Genomic DNA, 15,763 nt, shown 5'->3' with positions numbered 1-15,763 from the left:
TCCTCAACCCAGTGCGTCCTTTATCAATGTTGGTACCAGTTCTTCTACTTTTTCACTTTCTCAGACACTTTAACCCTCCTTGCCCTTTCTGTCTTGTCTCTTGCTTATGTTTTTCCATTTTTGCTGTTGTTCAGTGTTGCTTCATTTCTCTGAATTCCTTCATCTTTACAATATTGTAACCTTTTAAGGTTAGCTGTATTTGTGCGAATTCGACATTTATTTAAGCAGTTTGTGTTAGCTTGTGTGATATAATTGCATTCCAGATTTCAGAGTAAGAATGTTGACCTTCTCTAAGAGTTTTTGACTCTTTTTATATTTAACAACTTCTATTAAATTCTTTTAGTTTTAGATCAGCCAGACAGACAGAGCTTTAAATGTCTGCTTTTTGTTTTGCATTGTATAGGTTTACCATGTTCCCACACATAAAACCTTCATTAGATTATGAAGATGCAAAGTTGCTTAATTTAATTTGATTTGTCATGACCCTGTCAGAGGAAACCTATTTGAAAAAGCAACAATGTACCAGTTGAATTTATCCTTAGTCTTTAATATTTTAAACTATCATTAAAATCTGGGACTTAACAGTTAGAAGGACCAGTGCACAGGCTTGACTGTATTTGCTGCAGGACAGGCAGATTTAAGACTGGCTGGCAACACAGATTGTTCAGTGTTAATAAAGCATATTTCACTCATGTACAAGATTATCATACTTTTTCCACAATTGCATCATCATTATAAAAGATTAAGGTGATTTTTAGGCAGCAAAGATCTGTTTGCAGTGTGGGATTTTGATAAATAATTCACAACTTTCCTCCTTTAATGCAACAAAATTATTTAATATGTCTTGAAGCAAGGTGAGTCAAATTTAAAGTGAGAAAATATTTATTGCAAAGAAAAAAACAGAGATGGGGACTAAAGTGGCTTCGATGTAGACTTGTCTCTAAAGATTTGAGACTCGAGTCAGACTCGAGGTCTGGGGCTTGGGTGTCATAAACAAGAGTTCTGTCATGTAATTTTCTGTTTGTAATTGTAGATCATTTGATTAAGTGATTATTGTTGTTGCCACTTGAGTTACTTTAGTGTTTACAAATGACTGATGACATGATAACGTTTCTATAACGTTTCTCATAGTATGCATGGTCTCCCCTTAGTGTTTCTTTACATCCCGTGCCAAGAAACAAGGTTTATGCCAGCTTCCAAGCTCACCTGCTATTATTTTATACTGCTGTTAGCCAAGCATCTACAGTAAGTAAATCACAGGCCGCAGCTTTGACAGAGGTCTGCATATTCTCCAGTTAAAGGGTGCGTTTGATTTATTAACAGAGACATTTAGCAGACCATTAAATATTAATGGTTTGTTGTAGGACCATAATAATGACCGCATTGATGTCTCACAATCTGAGCTGTCTGTAAAATGATTTTGGGACATTTCAGAACAAAAAAGCAACTTACTTCCACCATCTTAACCTCTCACTGCTAAGCTAATGTCATTACAGAAACACTTCCTGTTTTTCAAAAATAAAAGCACTGTCTGAGTCATTCAGAAATCCAACATTACAAATTTTATTCTGTTTCAACAAATTTTCTTTATGGACCTAAATGCATATGAATATTTTTAATGCGGTAAATGTTATCTTATTACATTTTTTTATAATTTACAGCAGTTTACTGCTTTTTAGATTCTGAATTGAATGTTCTGAATAAGATAAATATGTAAAATATTAATGTTTTTATTTGGATTTAAGGATAATTAATTGAATTCATTATCTACAGCAGTTGTGTATTTTAGACAGAATAGATGGCATGCACTCAATGCCAGAATGTTGGTAAAGTCATTAGAGACTTTACCAGCAATGAGACTTTACTTAGAAAATTGACTTATGGACATCTTTTATTAAAATATATATTTTGCAAAAGGTCCACTTTTACATAATGCAGTTATTATATACATTTACTATGTTGTGATCCATACATTTAGAAATTGGGTCTGTCTGTCTGCCTGTCTGTCTGTATGGTTCTTGCCCTGCTTCCCTCTCAGCTCTCTTTAATCCTGCTGATTAGATTCACCTGGTCCCCTTCCCTGCACTTTTTAGGCCAGGCTGTTTCATCAACTTCTCGCTGGATCTTGTGCTGTACATCTATGGTTACTATTGATGTGAGTTTTTCCTGTTTCATTTTAGCTGTTTGTTCTGGACTATATTTCATTTCACAGCATCTTTCTACATAAGACTGCCTCACTTTTGGATGCATTTGGATCATCTAGACAGAACTGGAAAATATATGGTAAAAGTAAACCATTGTTTTATGTTTTTTTGGAGTTTCATGATGATCGTAATGTTTTTTCTTTTTTTTCTTTTTTTTTTTTTATTGTGTCCTGTACGGCAGAGTAGCACTGAGAATTGTTTTCTGAGTGCCAAGAAGAAGCCCAACAGATTTACTTTCACAAGTGGAGATTTACGGCTAACACTATAATACTCCTTTTGATATTTATCAAAGAAACTTTATTAGAAACTGCTTCGAGATTATTTCAGTTGCAATGGACATGGAGACAGAAACGAAAAAGTGAAAAAAGAAAAGGCAAAAAGGAAAAAGGGAGAGAAGGAGAAAAGAATAGAGAAAGAATGGTAAGGAGAATACAAGATAACACCCTAGAAGATTGCTTCTACACCTGAAGAAACATGCATAACAACAGCATTGTTACTATTGAATGGTACTATTGAATGCAAGATGTATTTGGTGGTAACTGCGGCTCAATATATAACATCTCTGTGTTTGCTAACACCTGAATCCAAACAACTGTGGGTGTAAGTGTGAGCATGCTTGTCTATATAAGGTTTCTCCATTAAAAATATACAATAGCAAGAGTGAGAAGTCACAGACCTGACCCTCTGGACCGAAGACAGACAGGGAAGAGATCTGAACCACAGACATCCAAAAGCCCCCCAGAGCACGGGAACCCTGGAAGGTCCACTGCCGGTACTTCAGCAACTCTCCAGAGAAGAGCAGGGGAGATCTATCAAGGGAACCACCCAGCAGCCACAGTGTAGAAGCCCCAGGAAGCTGCAACAATGTGCCAACAGGCCCAGTCGGCAGCCGTCTATGCCAGAGCAGATCCAGCTATGGACCCAGAGACCCGAGACCCCAGAGCACATCACCCCCAAGCAGAGGCCTTACAGAGCCAGGGGCCCAGGTCCCAGCAAGCGGCATCTGGTAGTCGGCTGGCACACACCAAAACACCCAGCCCCGAACAACGAGAACCACCAATACACTAGCGGGCAGAGACACAAGCCACCGGCAGAGAGTGTGGCGGGGAGGAAATAGGCCCCACATGTGATGGGGGGCCTAAGCTGATGTTTTCTTTTTTTATTTGATACCAGATTTCCTAAATTGTTAACTTAAAATTAAATTTCCTCCCAATTTTTTTTTTCTCCAATTCCCCAATTTTTTTATATGTGGACTTACATATGCATCTCAGACGTAGAGGGTGGTTGCCTCTTTTTAATGTTTAAAGTGTTCCTATACCAATTTCTAAAGGGATTCTAAGTGCAGTTCTCATTAAAAACATGTTAGCCAATAAAGGGATTTATTTCTCAGTGGAATGGAGTTGACTTGGGTCGTTCCCATTGTATCACCCTGAATGTAACTTTATTGCACTGTTCTATAATCAGATGCAGTGTATGCATGTGTTCATGTGTGTGTCAGGGAGAATGGATGAGTCATTAAATATTCATTGACAGCATTTTACGACATTATTCCTAACATCAGTATTGCATTGGGTGCTTAAATGCTTTTGTTTCTAGGCACCTGGGTTGAGCCTGGACTCTTATGCTGGTCTGGCAGATTGCACTGTGCAATACTTTTTGATGAGGCATCTTGTGACGAGAAAAGACAGAGAACAAAGACTAAAAGGGTGAAGATAGAGACAGGTGGTGGCTGATTAGGAAACAGTTGGTCACAAAGAAGTTGCTTAGGATGTCTGTTTTGGATATATTTTCTTTAACTCTATAGTATTTGGTAGCTTGAATGTGTTGCAGTTACAATATCAGACTTGTTTATGGTGTGGCCAAACAATCTCAAAGATAAAAACAAAAGATCCCTTTTTGAACTATGAAGTTTTAAACAGCTCGTTTTAAGAATCTAGATTTTGTCCTAAATGTTTTATGGGTTTTTTTAGGAAAATAAAACCTTAATAGTTTCCAGACTTGTTCTGTACCTATTTCAAGCTACTACCAAAAACACTAATAGAATAATAATTTAATGACGAGTAACTTCACGACTTTTGCATTTCCTCTTGTTTGAAACCTAGTGATCATGTTTTTTAGATATAATCTAGTTATAAATCATACAATAAACCAGCCGATATAAGATTACAGCCAAAATAATAATTAATTTGTCACATATTGGGTCACTTTTTCTTTCATTTCTTTAAGATTTTTGAGGCTAGCCATGTGAATTGTAAATTGTAAAAAGAAAAGAAGGTGTAATTCCACAATATAGTCTGCACTAAAGGCCCATTAAATGTCAAATAACAAAATGGAAAATTGAAATTGGTGCCTTGGAAATTTGAAAAAAAGCATAGAAAAAAGTATTTGTGAATTGTCTTACTTCCTTAGGTACGCTACATAACTGCTGATGAAACTTTCCTTAATGTAGCAAAGCAAGAGCAAAATCTTGAACAGTTACAGAAATGTAGCATGGTTTAAAATTACAGCACCGTCAACACTTTTTGGTACCTTTAGCAAAGCTATGTAAAAAGCCTTAAAGTAATAGCAAACTCTTATTAGTAGTATAGTAGTATATAACTAATCAGCATATCTATTCTGCGAAGGAAAAATAAAAGCCACCATAAGAAAGACACATTTTTCACAGATGAGCGTTGTAAAACAGAGGCTCATTTCTCTTAGTCGTTAGGCTGCATGAGGACCTGAGTTTATCTGGTCACCATGCGCAGTCGGGCGGAAGGTATGGGAGTTAAAAAATGTCTGAAGCGTCGGAGAACTGAAACAAAAAATGCAATCCCTGGGCATCAAGTCTCCGTAGAAACCGCCAGACACCATTGACATGTAAACCAGTTGTTTAGAGGACATGCCAAAAAAATTGCCTTTTCTGCTCTGACATCACATGCGTATATTTTTGTAGTTTGCTAATTGCCTCTCGGTCTTTAGATTGAACTCTGTCTTTTGGTTAAAGTAAACTAAAACTTATGTTTTCACCAAAAAAAACAGGAAGGGTGTGGTGAAAAACTGAGGAGGGAATTACGAAAATCACCTCAGAATCTAAATCAGCTTTATTGCCAAGCTTGTAAACACAAACAAGACATTTGCTCTCAGTGAACTGCTCTCTATTAAGCATAGTGGAGGAGATGTAATGCTGTGTGCCTCTTCATCTTCAAAAGGTACATTTTAGAGTCATGAAATACTTGTTTTAACATAAAATCTAGTGGCCTTTGCAGGAATGTTTAAATTGAGTACTCATAGGTTCTCTAGCTTTGCTGACAATAATGGCACTGAAGGAAGATATTGAGTGACTGGCTATTTCTTCAGATAATCACCACTCCTCAAGTCTGCACATTAACAGAGACATTTAAAAGTTAGAGGTCCCCAAACAACGTGGCAGGGTTGTGTCATTTCTAGACATTTCTAAGTTTGTATTAATCCTGTATGGCTAAATCCATGCTAATGCATAAAAACATGATACAGTATTTCACCTCCAGAAGGTACAGGGGTTGGACAATGAAACTGAAACACCTGTCATTTTAGTGTGGGAGGTTTCATGGCTAAATTGGACCAGCCTGGTAGCCAATTTTCATTGATTGCACATTGCACCAGTAAGAGCAGAGTGTGAAGGTACAATTAGCAGGGTAAGAGCACAGTTTTGCTCAAAATATTGAAATGCACACAACATTATGGGTGACATACCAGAGTTCAAAAGAGGACAAATTGTTGGTGCACGTCTTGCTGGCGCATCTGTGACCAAGACAGCAAGTCTTTGTGATGTATCAAGAGCCACGGTATCCAGGGTAATGTCAGCATACCACCAAGAAGGATGAACCACATCCAACAGGATTAACTGTGGACGCAAGAGGAAGCTGTCTGAAAGGGATGTTCGGGTGCTAACCTGGATTGTATCCAAAAAGCATAAAACCACAGCTGCCCAAATCACGGCAGAATTAAATGTGCACCTCAACTCTCCTGTTTCCACCAGAACTGTCCGTCGGGGGCTCCACAGGGTCAATATACACGGCCGGGCTGCTATAGCCAAACCTTTGGTCACTCATGCCAATGACAAACGTCGGTTTCAATGGTGCAAGGAGGGCAAATCTTGGGCTGTGGACAATGTGAAACATGTATTGTTCTCTGATGAGCCCACTTTTACTTTTTTTCCCACATCTGGGAGAGTTACGGTGTGGAGAAGCCCCAAAGAAGCGTACCACCCAGACTGTTGCATGCCCAGAGTGAAGTATGGGGGTGGATCAGTGATGGTTTGGGCTGCCATATCATGGCATTCCTTTGGCCCAATACTTGTGCTTGATGGGCGCGTCACTGCCAAAGGACTACCGAACCATTCTTGAGGACCATGTGCATCCAATGGTTCAAACATTGTATCCTGAAGGCAGTGCCGTGTATCAGGATGACAATGCACTAATACACACAGCAAGACTGGTGAAAGATTGGTTTGATGAACATGAAAGTGAAGTTGAACATCTCCCATGGCCTGCACAGTCATTAGATCTAAATATTATTGAGCCACTTTGGGGTGTTTTGGAGGAGCGAGTCAGGAAATTATTTCCTCCACCAGTATCACGTAGTGACCTGGCCACTATCCTGCAAGAAGAATGGCTTAAAATTCCTCTGACCACTGTGCAGGACTTGTACAGGTCCTTCTAAAAAAATTAGCATATTTATTGAACTTTATCACAATATGCTAATTTTTTGAGAAGGACCTGTATATGTCATTCCCAAGACGAATTGACGCTGTATTGGCCGCAAAAGGAGGCCCTACACCATATTAATAAATTATTGTGGTCTAAAACCAGGTGTTTCAGTTTCATTGTCCAATCCCTGTAGTATGCTGCTTGCATCTGTGTATGAATTTCCATGCATGAAAAGTCAGATACAGTTCACCCTAATTTGCTCTTCTTCTAATGAATGAAATCTCACAGATTCGGTTTTCCAACGGCCTGTTTCATGACTCAGTCCAGTAAACAATCAAAACAACAGTTAATTAGCCAAGATTATCCTCTACGTCATGTGCCATGCCAAGAAAAAAATATATCATCCACTTATCCTCTAAAGATGATGATACTTTTACATTCTGCTGCTTAGCTACAGTGTATTTCCTCTCTCCATCTGACTCAACCATTGTCTATGCCAACACCCCCTCGTTCTCTCCCACTGCCAATCTTCCACAGTCGAATGAAAAATGCGTCCAATATCCCAGAGACAGGGCAGTAATGACTGCAAAGCAATAGAGGTGAAGCAGACAGATGGCATCTCGCTGGTGATAGCAGTCTTTGCTTGGGTTAGCACTTGTAAGGGAGTCAGTGGACTATTTGTTTTTATTTTGCCCATCTTTATCTTTTTTTTTTTCTTGCATCCCTTTTTTTTCTAGGTCACATTGTAGCTTTGGGTCACATGTGAGTTTTTGGTTATTGTTTTGTTGGTCCTCAAATAAATAAATGAATAAAATTAGTCATGTTAATTTTAAGTTGTTTTTTTTCCCATTGGGCTCACAAATAAATAAATATAGAAAATGAAGGGATTAATAATTAAAAATAAATTTTCGCAGCTGTGAAAATATGTACAGGTCCTTCTCAAAATATTAGCATATTGTGATAAAGTTAATTATTTTCCATAATGTCATGATGAAAATTTAACATTCATATATTTTAGATTCATTGCACACTAACTGAAATATTTCAGGTCTTTTATTGTCTTAATACGGATGATTTTGGCATACAGCTCATGAAAACCCAAAATTCCTATCTCACAAAATTAGCATATCATTAAAAGGGTCTCTAAACGAGCTATGAACCTAATCATCTGAATCACCGAGTTAACTCTAAACCCGAGGCCTTTAAAACTCCCAGCCTGGTTCATCACTCAAAACCCCAATCATGGGTAAGACTGTCGACCTGACTGCTGTCCAGAAGGCCACTATTGACACCCTCAAGCAAGAGGGTAAGACAGAAATTTCTGAACGAATAGGCTGTTCCCAGAGTGCTGTATCAAGGCACCTCAGTGGGAAGTCTGTGGGAAGGAAAAAGTGTGGCAGAAAACGCTGCACAACGAGAAGAGGTGACCGGACCCTGAGGAAGATTGTGGAGAAGGGCCGATTCCAGACCTTGGAGGACCTGCGGAAGCAGTGGACTGAGTCTGGAGTAGAAACATCCAGAGCCACCGTGCACAGGCATGTGCAGGAAATGGGCTACAGGTGCCGCATTCCCCAGACCTGGGCTACAGAGAAGCAGCATTGGACTGTTGCTCAGTGGTCCAAAGTACTTTTTTCGGATGAAAGCAAATTCTGCATGTCATTCGGAAATCAAGGTGCCAGAGTCTGGAGGAAGACTGGGGAGAAGGAAATGCCAAAATGCCAGAAGTCCAGTGTCAAGTATCCACAGTCAGTGATGGTCTGGGGTGCCGTGTCAGCTGCTGGTGTTGGTCCACTGTGTTTTATCAAGGGCAGGGTCAATGCAGCTAGCTATCAGGAGATTTTGGAGCACTTCATGCTTCCATCTGCTGAAAAGCTTTATGGAGATTAAGATTAAATTTTTCAGCACGACCTGGCACCTGCTCACAGTGCCAAAACCACTGGTAAATGGTTTACTGACCATGGTATCACTGTGCTCAATTGGCCTGCCAACTCTCCTGACCTGAACCCCATAGAGAATCTGTGGGATATTGTGAAGAGAACGTTGAGAGACTCAAGACCCAACACTCTGGATGAGCTAAAGGCCGCTATCGAAGCATCCTGGGCCTCCATAAGACCTCAGCAGTGCCACAGGCTGATTGCCTCCATGCCACGCCGCATTGAAGCAGTCATTTCTGCAAAAGGATTCCCGACCAAGTATTGAGTGCATAACTGTAGATGATTATTTGAAGGTTGATGTTTTTTGTATTAAAAACACTTTTCTTTTATTGGTCGGATGAAATATGCTAATTTTGTGAGATAGGAATTTTGGGTTTTCATGAGCTGTATGCCAAAATCATCCGTATTAAGACAATAAAAGACCTGAAATATTTCAGTTAGTGTGCAATGAATCTAAAATATATGAATATTAAATTTTCATCATTACATTATAGAAAATAATGAACTTTATCACAATATGCTAATTTTTTGAGAAGGACCTGTAATCCTTTCTTTATTCTTGGTTAATCTTTTGTTGGGACCCACTATAAGTAAATTAAAGTGGAATCTTTTAGATTTTTAGCTATGGGGAGCATGGCACTTTTTACAGCAACAAAAATATATTTTGATGTTTTCCTGTTTTTCATTATATGTAGTAAGAAAATCATCAATACCCCTTTTCAACTGGCTCCTTTTAGGTGGCAGTAGAGTAGTGTGCTGTGCTGCTATTAACGTTACTGTGTGACATTGTCACATTAAAGTAATTTGCGTGAAACATTAAAAAAAATAAATATAAAACAAAAAAATAATGAAACAAAATATAGATAATGTTTGGATTATTGTATATGCAAGCATGTTTTTTTATGTATAATTACCTGGAATAATTACCTGGAACACATCCCAGCCAGATCTTATAAAATAAAGCATAGGGGTTTTGATGTGAGGGGGGTGTGGAAGCAGAGGCGGAGTGGAGAGACGCCGCTACTCCAAAGTTGGCATGAGGAAGTTGAAATTTTCGACTTTATGAGGAAGTTTTTGTCTCAGCAATGGCAATAACGAGAAGGACTTTTGAGGGCAAAACTGCAGACTTTTGATTGCGGTGAAGTTAGTTTTAGGCTGGATATCGCTGCAGCTGCTCTCTGCCTGCTCCCTCCTCCTTGCAAATGCTGGTAAGGTTAAGGACTCTCAATAAATTTGCGACCCAAACAGGCTGTTTCATGGTGGTATTGTTTTGTGTGTTTTGGGGGAAATGTTTGTGCATCTCAACGCTGGGTTTATGTGTGATCAGTTAGTATAGGAGGTTATTAAATACAGCGCTACGCCCGCGTGTAATTCAGAACGCTGATGTGTCCTTTTTTTTCCTTTCAGTCTTCAGGCAAGGTTTATAATTTGTAAATACTAAAATTCTATTTTGATTCATTTCCCTTTGGCCATTATGGTCCTTAATATTGTTGTAGTAGCTCTTGAGTTTTATTAACTTTTCTCTGCACTTCCTCAGCAGAAACCTTCTCATTTCTCCCAGTCCCATAGCCAATCAGTGAACAGCTGTCTGTTCACGTCACATGTAGTCCCTACTCAGCCCCTGGTCATACCTGCTCAAGAGCAGGGACCAAAAAACTAGGTACCTGTAATGGTCCTTTGGGTTTTTGACCAAAAAACTAGATACCTCCACTCCACCGGTTTAAATAGAGCCTGTAAAACTGGGGCATAATAGAAGAACACTGCAGGATCTCCATATACATATACGTATACGTAGCTTTTTCTAAATAAATGCATTATAGCGAAAAGCCATAATGCTCCACTTGTGAAAGTAAATCTGTTGGGCTTCTTCTTGGCACTTGGACAACAATTCTGAGTGCTACACTGCCGGACAGGGCGTGTAAAAAAAACAAAAAAAAAACATCCTTTCTTCAAACTCTGGCACATCAAGTAATTTAAAAGGTTACTTTAGCTGCAAACCATTCAGTACATTACATAAACTTCATTGTGATGGAACCTCTTTATTTCTGATGTACTCTCTTTCTATAGGCTAAAAGCATGTTGGTAGAAAAAAAAAAAAAAACTAAGCCATGCCAAAAGATTGAATTGGCTGCATTTGCTGGCCCGCACAAGTACCATGAAAATAGTTTTCCAAGAAAAATCTTGTTTACCGTTCCCTTTCAGCCGTGGTTGTAGCAGCAGTCTAAGCGTCTTGAGTAAAGGTGGCTTAGATGCATTAGCAGCACACAGGCAGGGAGGCGTGGATTGTGGGGGAAATGGTGAATGTAAAAGGCCATTAGGAGGCTCCCCATGTGTCTGTGTGTGCGTGAGTCAGAGTCTGATGATGGATGGAATGTGCTGACATGTGCAGCCCAGTGGACTGTGAGACTGGACATGGCTGGTCTCTCTGCCTCCCTCCCTCCATCTCTCTCTTTCTCCCACTCTCTGTCTCCCTCCTCCATTGCTTCACTTCCTCAAGGCCAAACGTGTCATGTTGCCACTGCTCACGCTTTTTCTTTACTTGCATTCGTTTTCTTTCCATTTTCCTCCCTCCCTTCTGAATGCTCTGACATTTAGTTGCATTGCAGGGTCCGATTTAAGACAACAGGCATACTTTAATTACTTATTTAATCTTTTCAAAGCTAAAAATATGTACATAGGTGAGCTGCTTTTAGCAGTCTGTCCATCACCATTCATCACTGTCTAAATGTTGTTTACATTCACATGGGACTGAGGAGGAAAATACAATTTTTCTAATAAAAGATGAAAAACTATCAATGCGACAGATTAGTGTGTGCTTGCAATGTGAAAAATGGTAGAGCTAAGACGTAAAAAAAAACTTATATAATATTTATGCCTGGAACCATACACTTGTGGATATTTAAATTATTATAATGAGGAGTGACAAGTACTGTCATTGTTCTTCATCTTAACCAGAAAAGGGTATTATCTGAAGAAAATTGGTTTTTAATTAGTTCCCTGTTTTGAACCTATATGTTGCAATCAACATTTCCAGCTACTCAGCCATTGTCCTTCTCATCAAGTGTATCTTTTATGCATTTCTCTGCATCCTTCTCAGGCAGATGTTTATGAAGATCTCCCTCGTCTTTATTGAGTTTGCCGTAATTCACTCCACTGCTCGCTCCGTCAGTTTTATGTTTATTCTACCTTGGCTTGACTTTAATATCTGGCAGAAGATCACTTTGAGGGGTTTCAGGGATGTTCCTCCTTATTCAATCAAGAACACTGTCACCTAGTTGGAACGGTGTTGCTAGGCAACTAAAACAACGAACTGACCAGGTTCAAATACTGGTCCTGCTTCTGCAGAGATTCTGTTGAAAACACCGCCACACAGAATCGATTGTGGCTATTAATAATCAAATAGTTTTTTTGTAATCACCTAAATATGCCATGAACCCTCTGACAAAGGTTATTTGATTCTTCTGCTTAGGTTTGCTTTTTTAACTTCTTAAGTGTTCTGTGCATTTGGTTAAGTTTGTCTTATTTGTGTTGGTGGAGTTCTCTGCACTGGAAAGGCTCATCTGTCTAATATGTAACATTGTTTCAATTCAAAAATACTTTATTAATCCAAAAGACAAATGAAATGTTTTTTTAGCTCATATTATTCACGTTTCTTCAAAGAGTAGATGATGATGATGGCTGTGTGCAGGAAGGATCTCCTGTAGCAGTCTGTCTTACAGCAGATCTGAAGAAGCCTCTGACTGAAGACACTCTGTTGTTGTACAACAGTCTGATAAAGAGGATGCTCAGGGTTCTCCATAATGTTCTTCATTTTATGAAGATTCCTTCTTTGTACAATGATCTCCAGAAGTTCCAGAACAGAGCCAGTCTTCTAAATCAGCTTGTTGAGCTTTTTTAAATCCCTGGGTCTGATGCTGCTACCCCAGCAGTCGATGGGAAAATAGATCAACTCCCCACAACAGACTTATAGATAAAGACTTATTTATCTAGATTTTTATAAGATTTAGTTGTGTTTAAAGACCTCCATCTTTTTTACTCAGGCTCAGCTGACTTTAAACATAAAAGCATATGAAAGAGACCTTTTCTATGACTTCGGTGCTATACAACTGTTCTAATCCATTAATTAATCTAGAATAACCTCATTAATTATTGACCAACCATGATGGTTACCTTTCCACTAAGCAACGCTGCTATTTCTTTCACCAACGTTGTTGTGTCTGCAGTGTTGTGGAGAGCCTAGAGAATGTTGCTGGTAAAAGGTTTCAGAGCTAGACTGTTTCTCTAAACTTTTGCAATCTCTGTATAACCATCAGAAAGAGGGTAGTCGAACATATTGAGAGACAAAACAAGTGATCATGACCATACGTGCTATGAGGATTCCCACCCTGGCTGATGCTCAGGTGTCAGTCAGTGCTCCCTTTAAGCATCTCTGGCAGTTTCAAAAACATTGTTTTCAAATGGCAAAAAGAGCACGTCATCACCATCAGCAAAAACTAATTATTGGTACCAAATTGTCAACCTCCTTGGTTATCATGTGTAGAAAATCCTCTTCCTGCATTATTTATTTTCTCTTCCTAGAAGCTACACCTGGCCTGACTATCTACCTGTGACACCTTCCTGAAGGGGGTCATCATCCAAGCTTCTACTGCCAACAACTTAATGCTCACCTTCTACCGATATACCCTTGGCCCCGTCTTTCAGTGTTTACCCCTATTTTTCTCCTAGACATAGCTACTGACTGAGCTTTTACTGTGACTAACTGTATGTGCTCTCTCTCATACGCTAAACTTGAAAACTGGCTTAGAGTTTCTCTGTTTTTTCTTCCTAGATGAAACCACAAAAGGAGCTACATCCATTAACATTTACTTCTCCTTCCCATAGAAAGTACCCTTGGATCAGTGCTTCTGTGTTCTTTTTGTGTCTCTGCTCTGTTCTCTCAGATTCCCAGTCGGTCATGGCAGATCGCCGGAAACACTGAGCCTGGTTCTGCTGAAGTTTTTTTTTTCCTGTTAACAGGGAGTTTTTCCTCTTCACTGTCTCTACATGCATGCTCAGTATGAGGGTTTACTGTCCACTGTCGCTACGTGCTCATCCAGGAGGAGTGACTGCTACAAGTCTGTGACTCGATGCAATCTGCTGGGTTTCCTTAGGCATTTTGAATAAATAACTGAATCTGACTGCACTTTAAGATTGCTAGAATTAATTGGAATGTATGTGCTTGACTTGATTTAATTGATTTAGCCCATTTTAAAGTTACCCACCTTTCACACAATGCAAACAAGAAATGATAAGCCTTTTGGTTGGGAATTTACAGGCATCGTACAGATGCCTCCTTTGACATTACTACTCTGCCAAAGTTAAACTTTTGAGAGGAGAATATTTAAATGCTTCTTATTGATCCTACCCAGGTACGATGCAGAGAAGGCCAGGGCATCAGCGCAGGCTCAGGCTGAGGCTCAGTCCAAAGTCCAGGAAGAAATTTCCAGGATCCTGTCTATGGAGCGAGCCCTGACCCAAGACAGCCTCGAGCAGACTATCATTAGGGAGAGGATCAGCAATGAGACTGAGAAGCTTCGTGCTCAGCTACTTGTAAGTGTTCTCTTTCTGATATATTGAGCAGTAGCTCCAGTGAACTTCAGTTTTAGCTGCTGCACTGTTTTCTTTCTATCTGCAAGGGTATTGATTTTTTTAGGAGTAGGGGAAAGGGTCTTTGTGATGGAAATGGGTCTGTGCGACCTCTGTTCCAAATGAGTACAAACGCTGTGTGAAGAGATTTTTATTAAAATTATTTCTGTTGTTTTATTACTTTCTTGATGCTGATTGGTCCTTCTCACTGTCAAGTTGTTTCTTATTGTGATTCATGTAAATTAGACTGGTGTGAACTTGAATAGTTTCCACTTTGTATCTTTTGTGTGATTGACGGCCTCTTGTCAAAGTCTGCCCTATCTGATCCTTTTAAAGAATAAGCATCGGGGCAGCTGATGGATGGATGCAAAAGACTGAGAGGAGCAACTTTGACAATTTACAGTTGGACACAGTGCATCTGGAAGTCTTTACAGCCATTTACGTTTTCACCGCTTATGCTTTATCCCAAAATGGATTCAATGGATCTTTTCTCTCAAAACTCTACACACAACATCCCTGATGACAACAAGAGAAACATGTATTCATTTTTTTATTCTGCTAAAAAGTTAAAATAAACAAGTAAAAAATCTAGTATAAATGTATTCACAGCTTTTTCCATGAAGCTCAAAATTGAGCTCAATTGGATCCTGTTTCCACTGATGGTCCTTGAGTTGTTTCTACAGCTTAATTTGAGTCTAGCTGCGGTAAATTCTTTTTACTGGGCAAGATGTGGAATCACATTAACCTGCTCCAGAGCACTCTTGACTTCAGACTGGGGCCAAAGTCCATCTTTCATCAGGCAAAGGCTCCAAAGCATACAGTCAAGATACCAAAGGAATGGCTTCCAGACAGCTCTGGATGTTCTTTACTGATCCAGCCAGAGTCCAGACCTGAATCTGAACATTTCTGGAGAGATCCAAAATAGGACTGCACACCAATGTTTCACATACAACCTGGTGGCGCTTGAGAGGTTCTGTGAAATGGAATGGATGAAACTGCTGACCTTGTGGCATCATATTTAAAGAGAGGCACACCAATAATATACTGACCAAAGGCAGTGAATACTTATTCACATGAGATTTAGTTATTCATATTTAATATATTTGCACAAATTAAACAAAATCATTTTTTTTGTATCAGAATTACACTGTATTTCAGTTCTGTTAGTGTTTTAGGCTCTGAAGTGTTTGGTGTTAGCAGCCCTGCATGATTGCCAGTGTGACAAATGTGCGGTTTCTTGGGATGCAGGGATATCTGTAAGCAGTAATTCATAAAAATACTCACACTGTCATATCTAACTACCAGAAATGCACATACAATAGTCATTAAA

At 39.3% G+C, this 15,763-nt stretch overlaps 1 protein-coding gene across 4 annotated transcripts in view; it reads left to right on the top strand.

Moving 5' to 3' along the window:
- Positions 1-15,763, top strand: part of chchd3a (coiled-coil-helix-coiled-coil-helix domain containing 3a) — a 103,580-nt gene that overhangs the window by 18,175 nt on the left and 69,642 nt on the right. For all 4 annotated transcript variants that reach the window (XM_047390454.1, XM_047390456.1, XM_047390457.1 and 1 more), the window contains exon 5: positions 14,217-14,397. In XM_047390454.1, coding sequence (XP_047246410.1) covers positions 14,217-14,397 — 181 coding nt within the window. The remainder of the gene's footprint in view (positions 1-14,216; positions 14,398-15,763) is intronic.

This window comes from Girardinichthys multiradiatus, chromosome 17 (assembly GCF_021462225.1).
Source record: "Girardinichthys multiradiatus isolate DD_20200921_A chromosome 17, DD_fGirMul_XY1, whole genome shotgun sequence".
In the NCBI taxonomy this organism is placed as follows: domain Eukaryota; kingdom Metazoa; phylum Chordata; class Actinopteri; order Cyprinodontiformes; family Goodeidae; genus Girardinichthys; species Girardinichthys multiradiatus.
The sequence above is the reverse complement of the archived record's forward strand: the minus strand, read 5'-3'. Positions and strand labels throughout refer to the sequence as shown.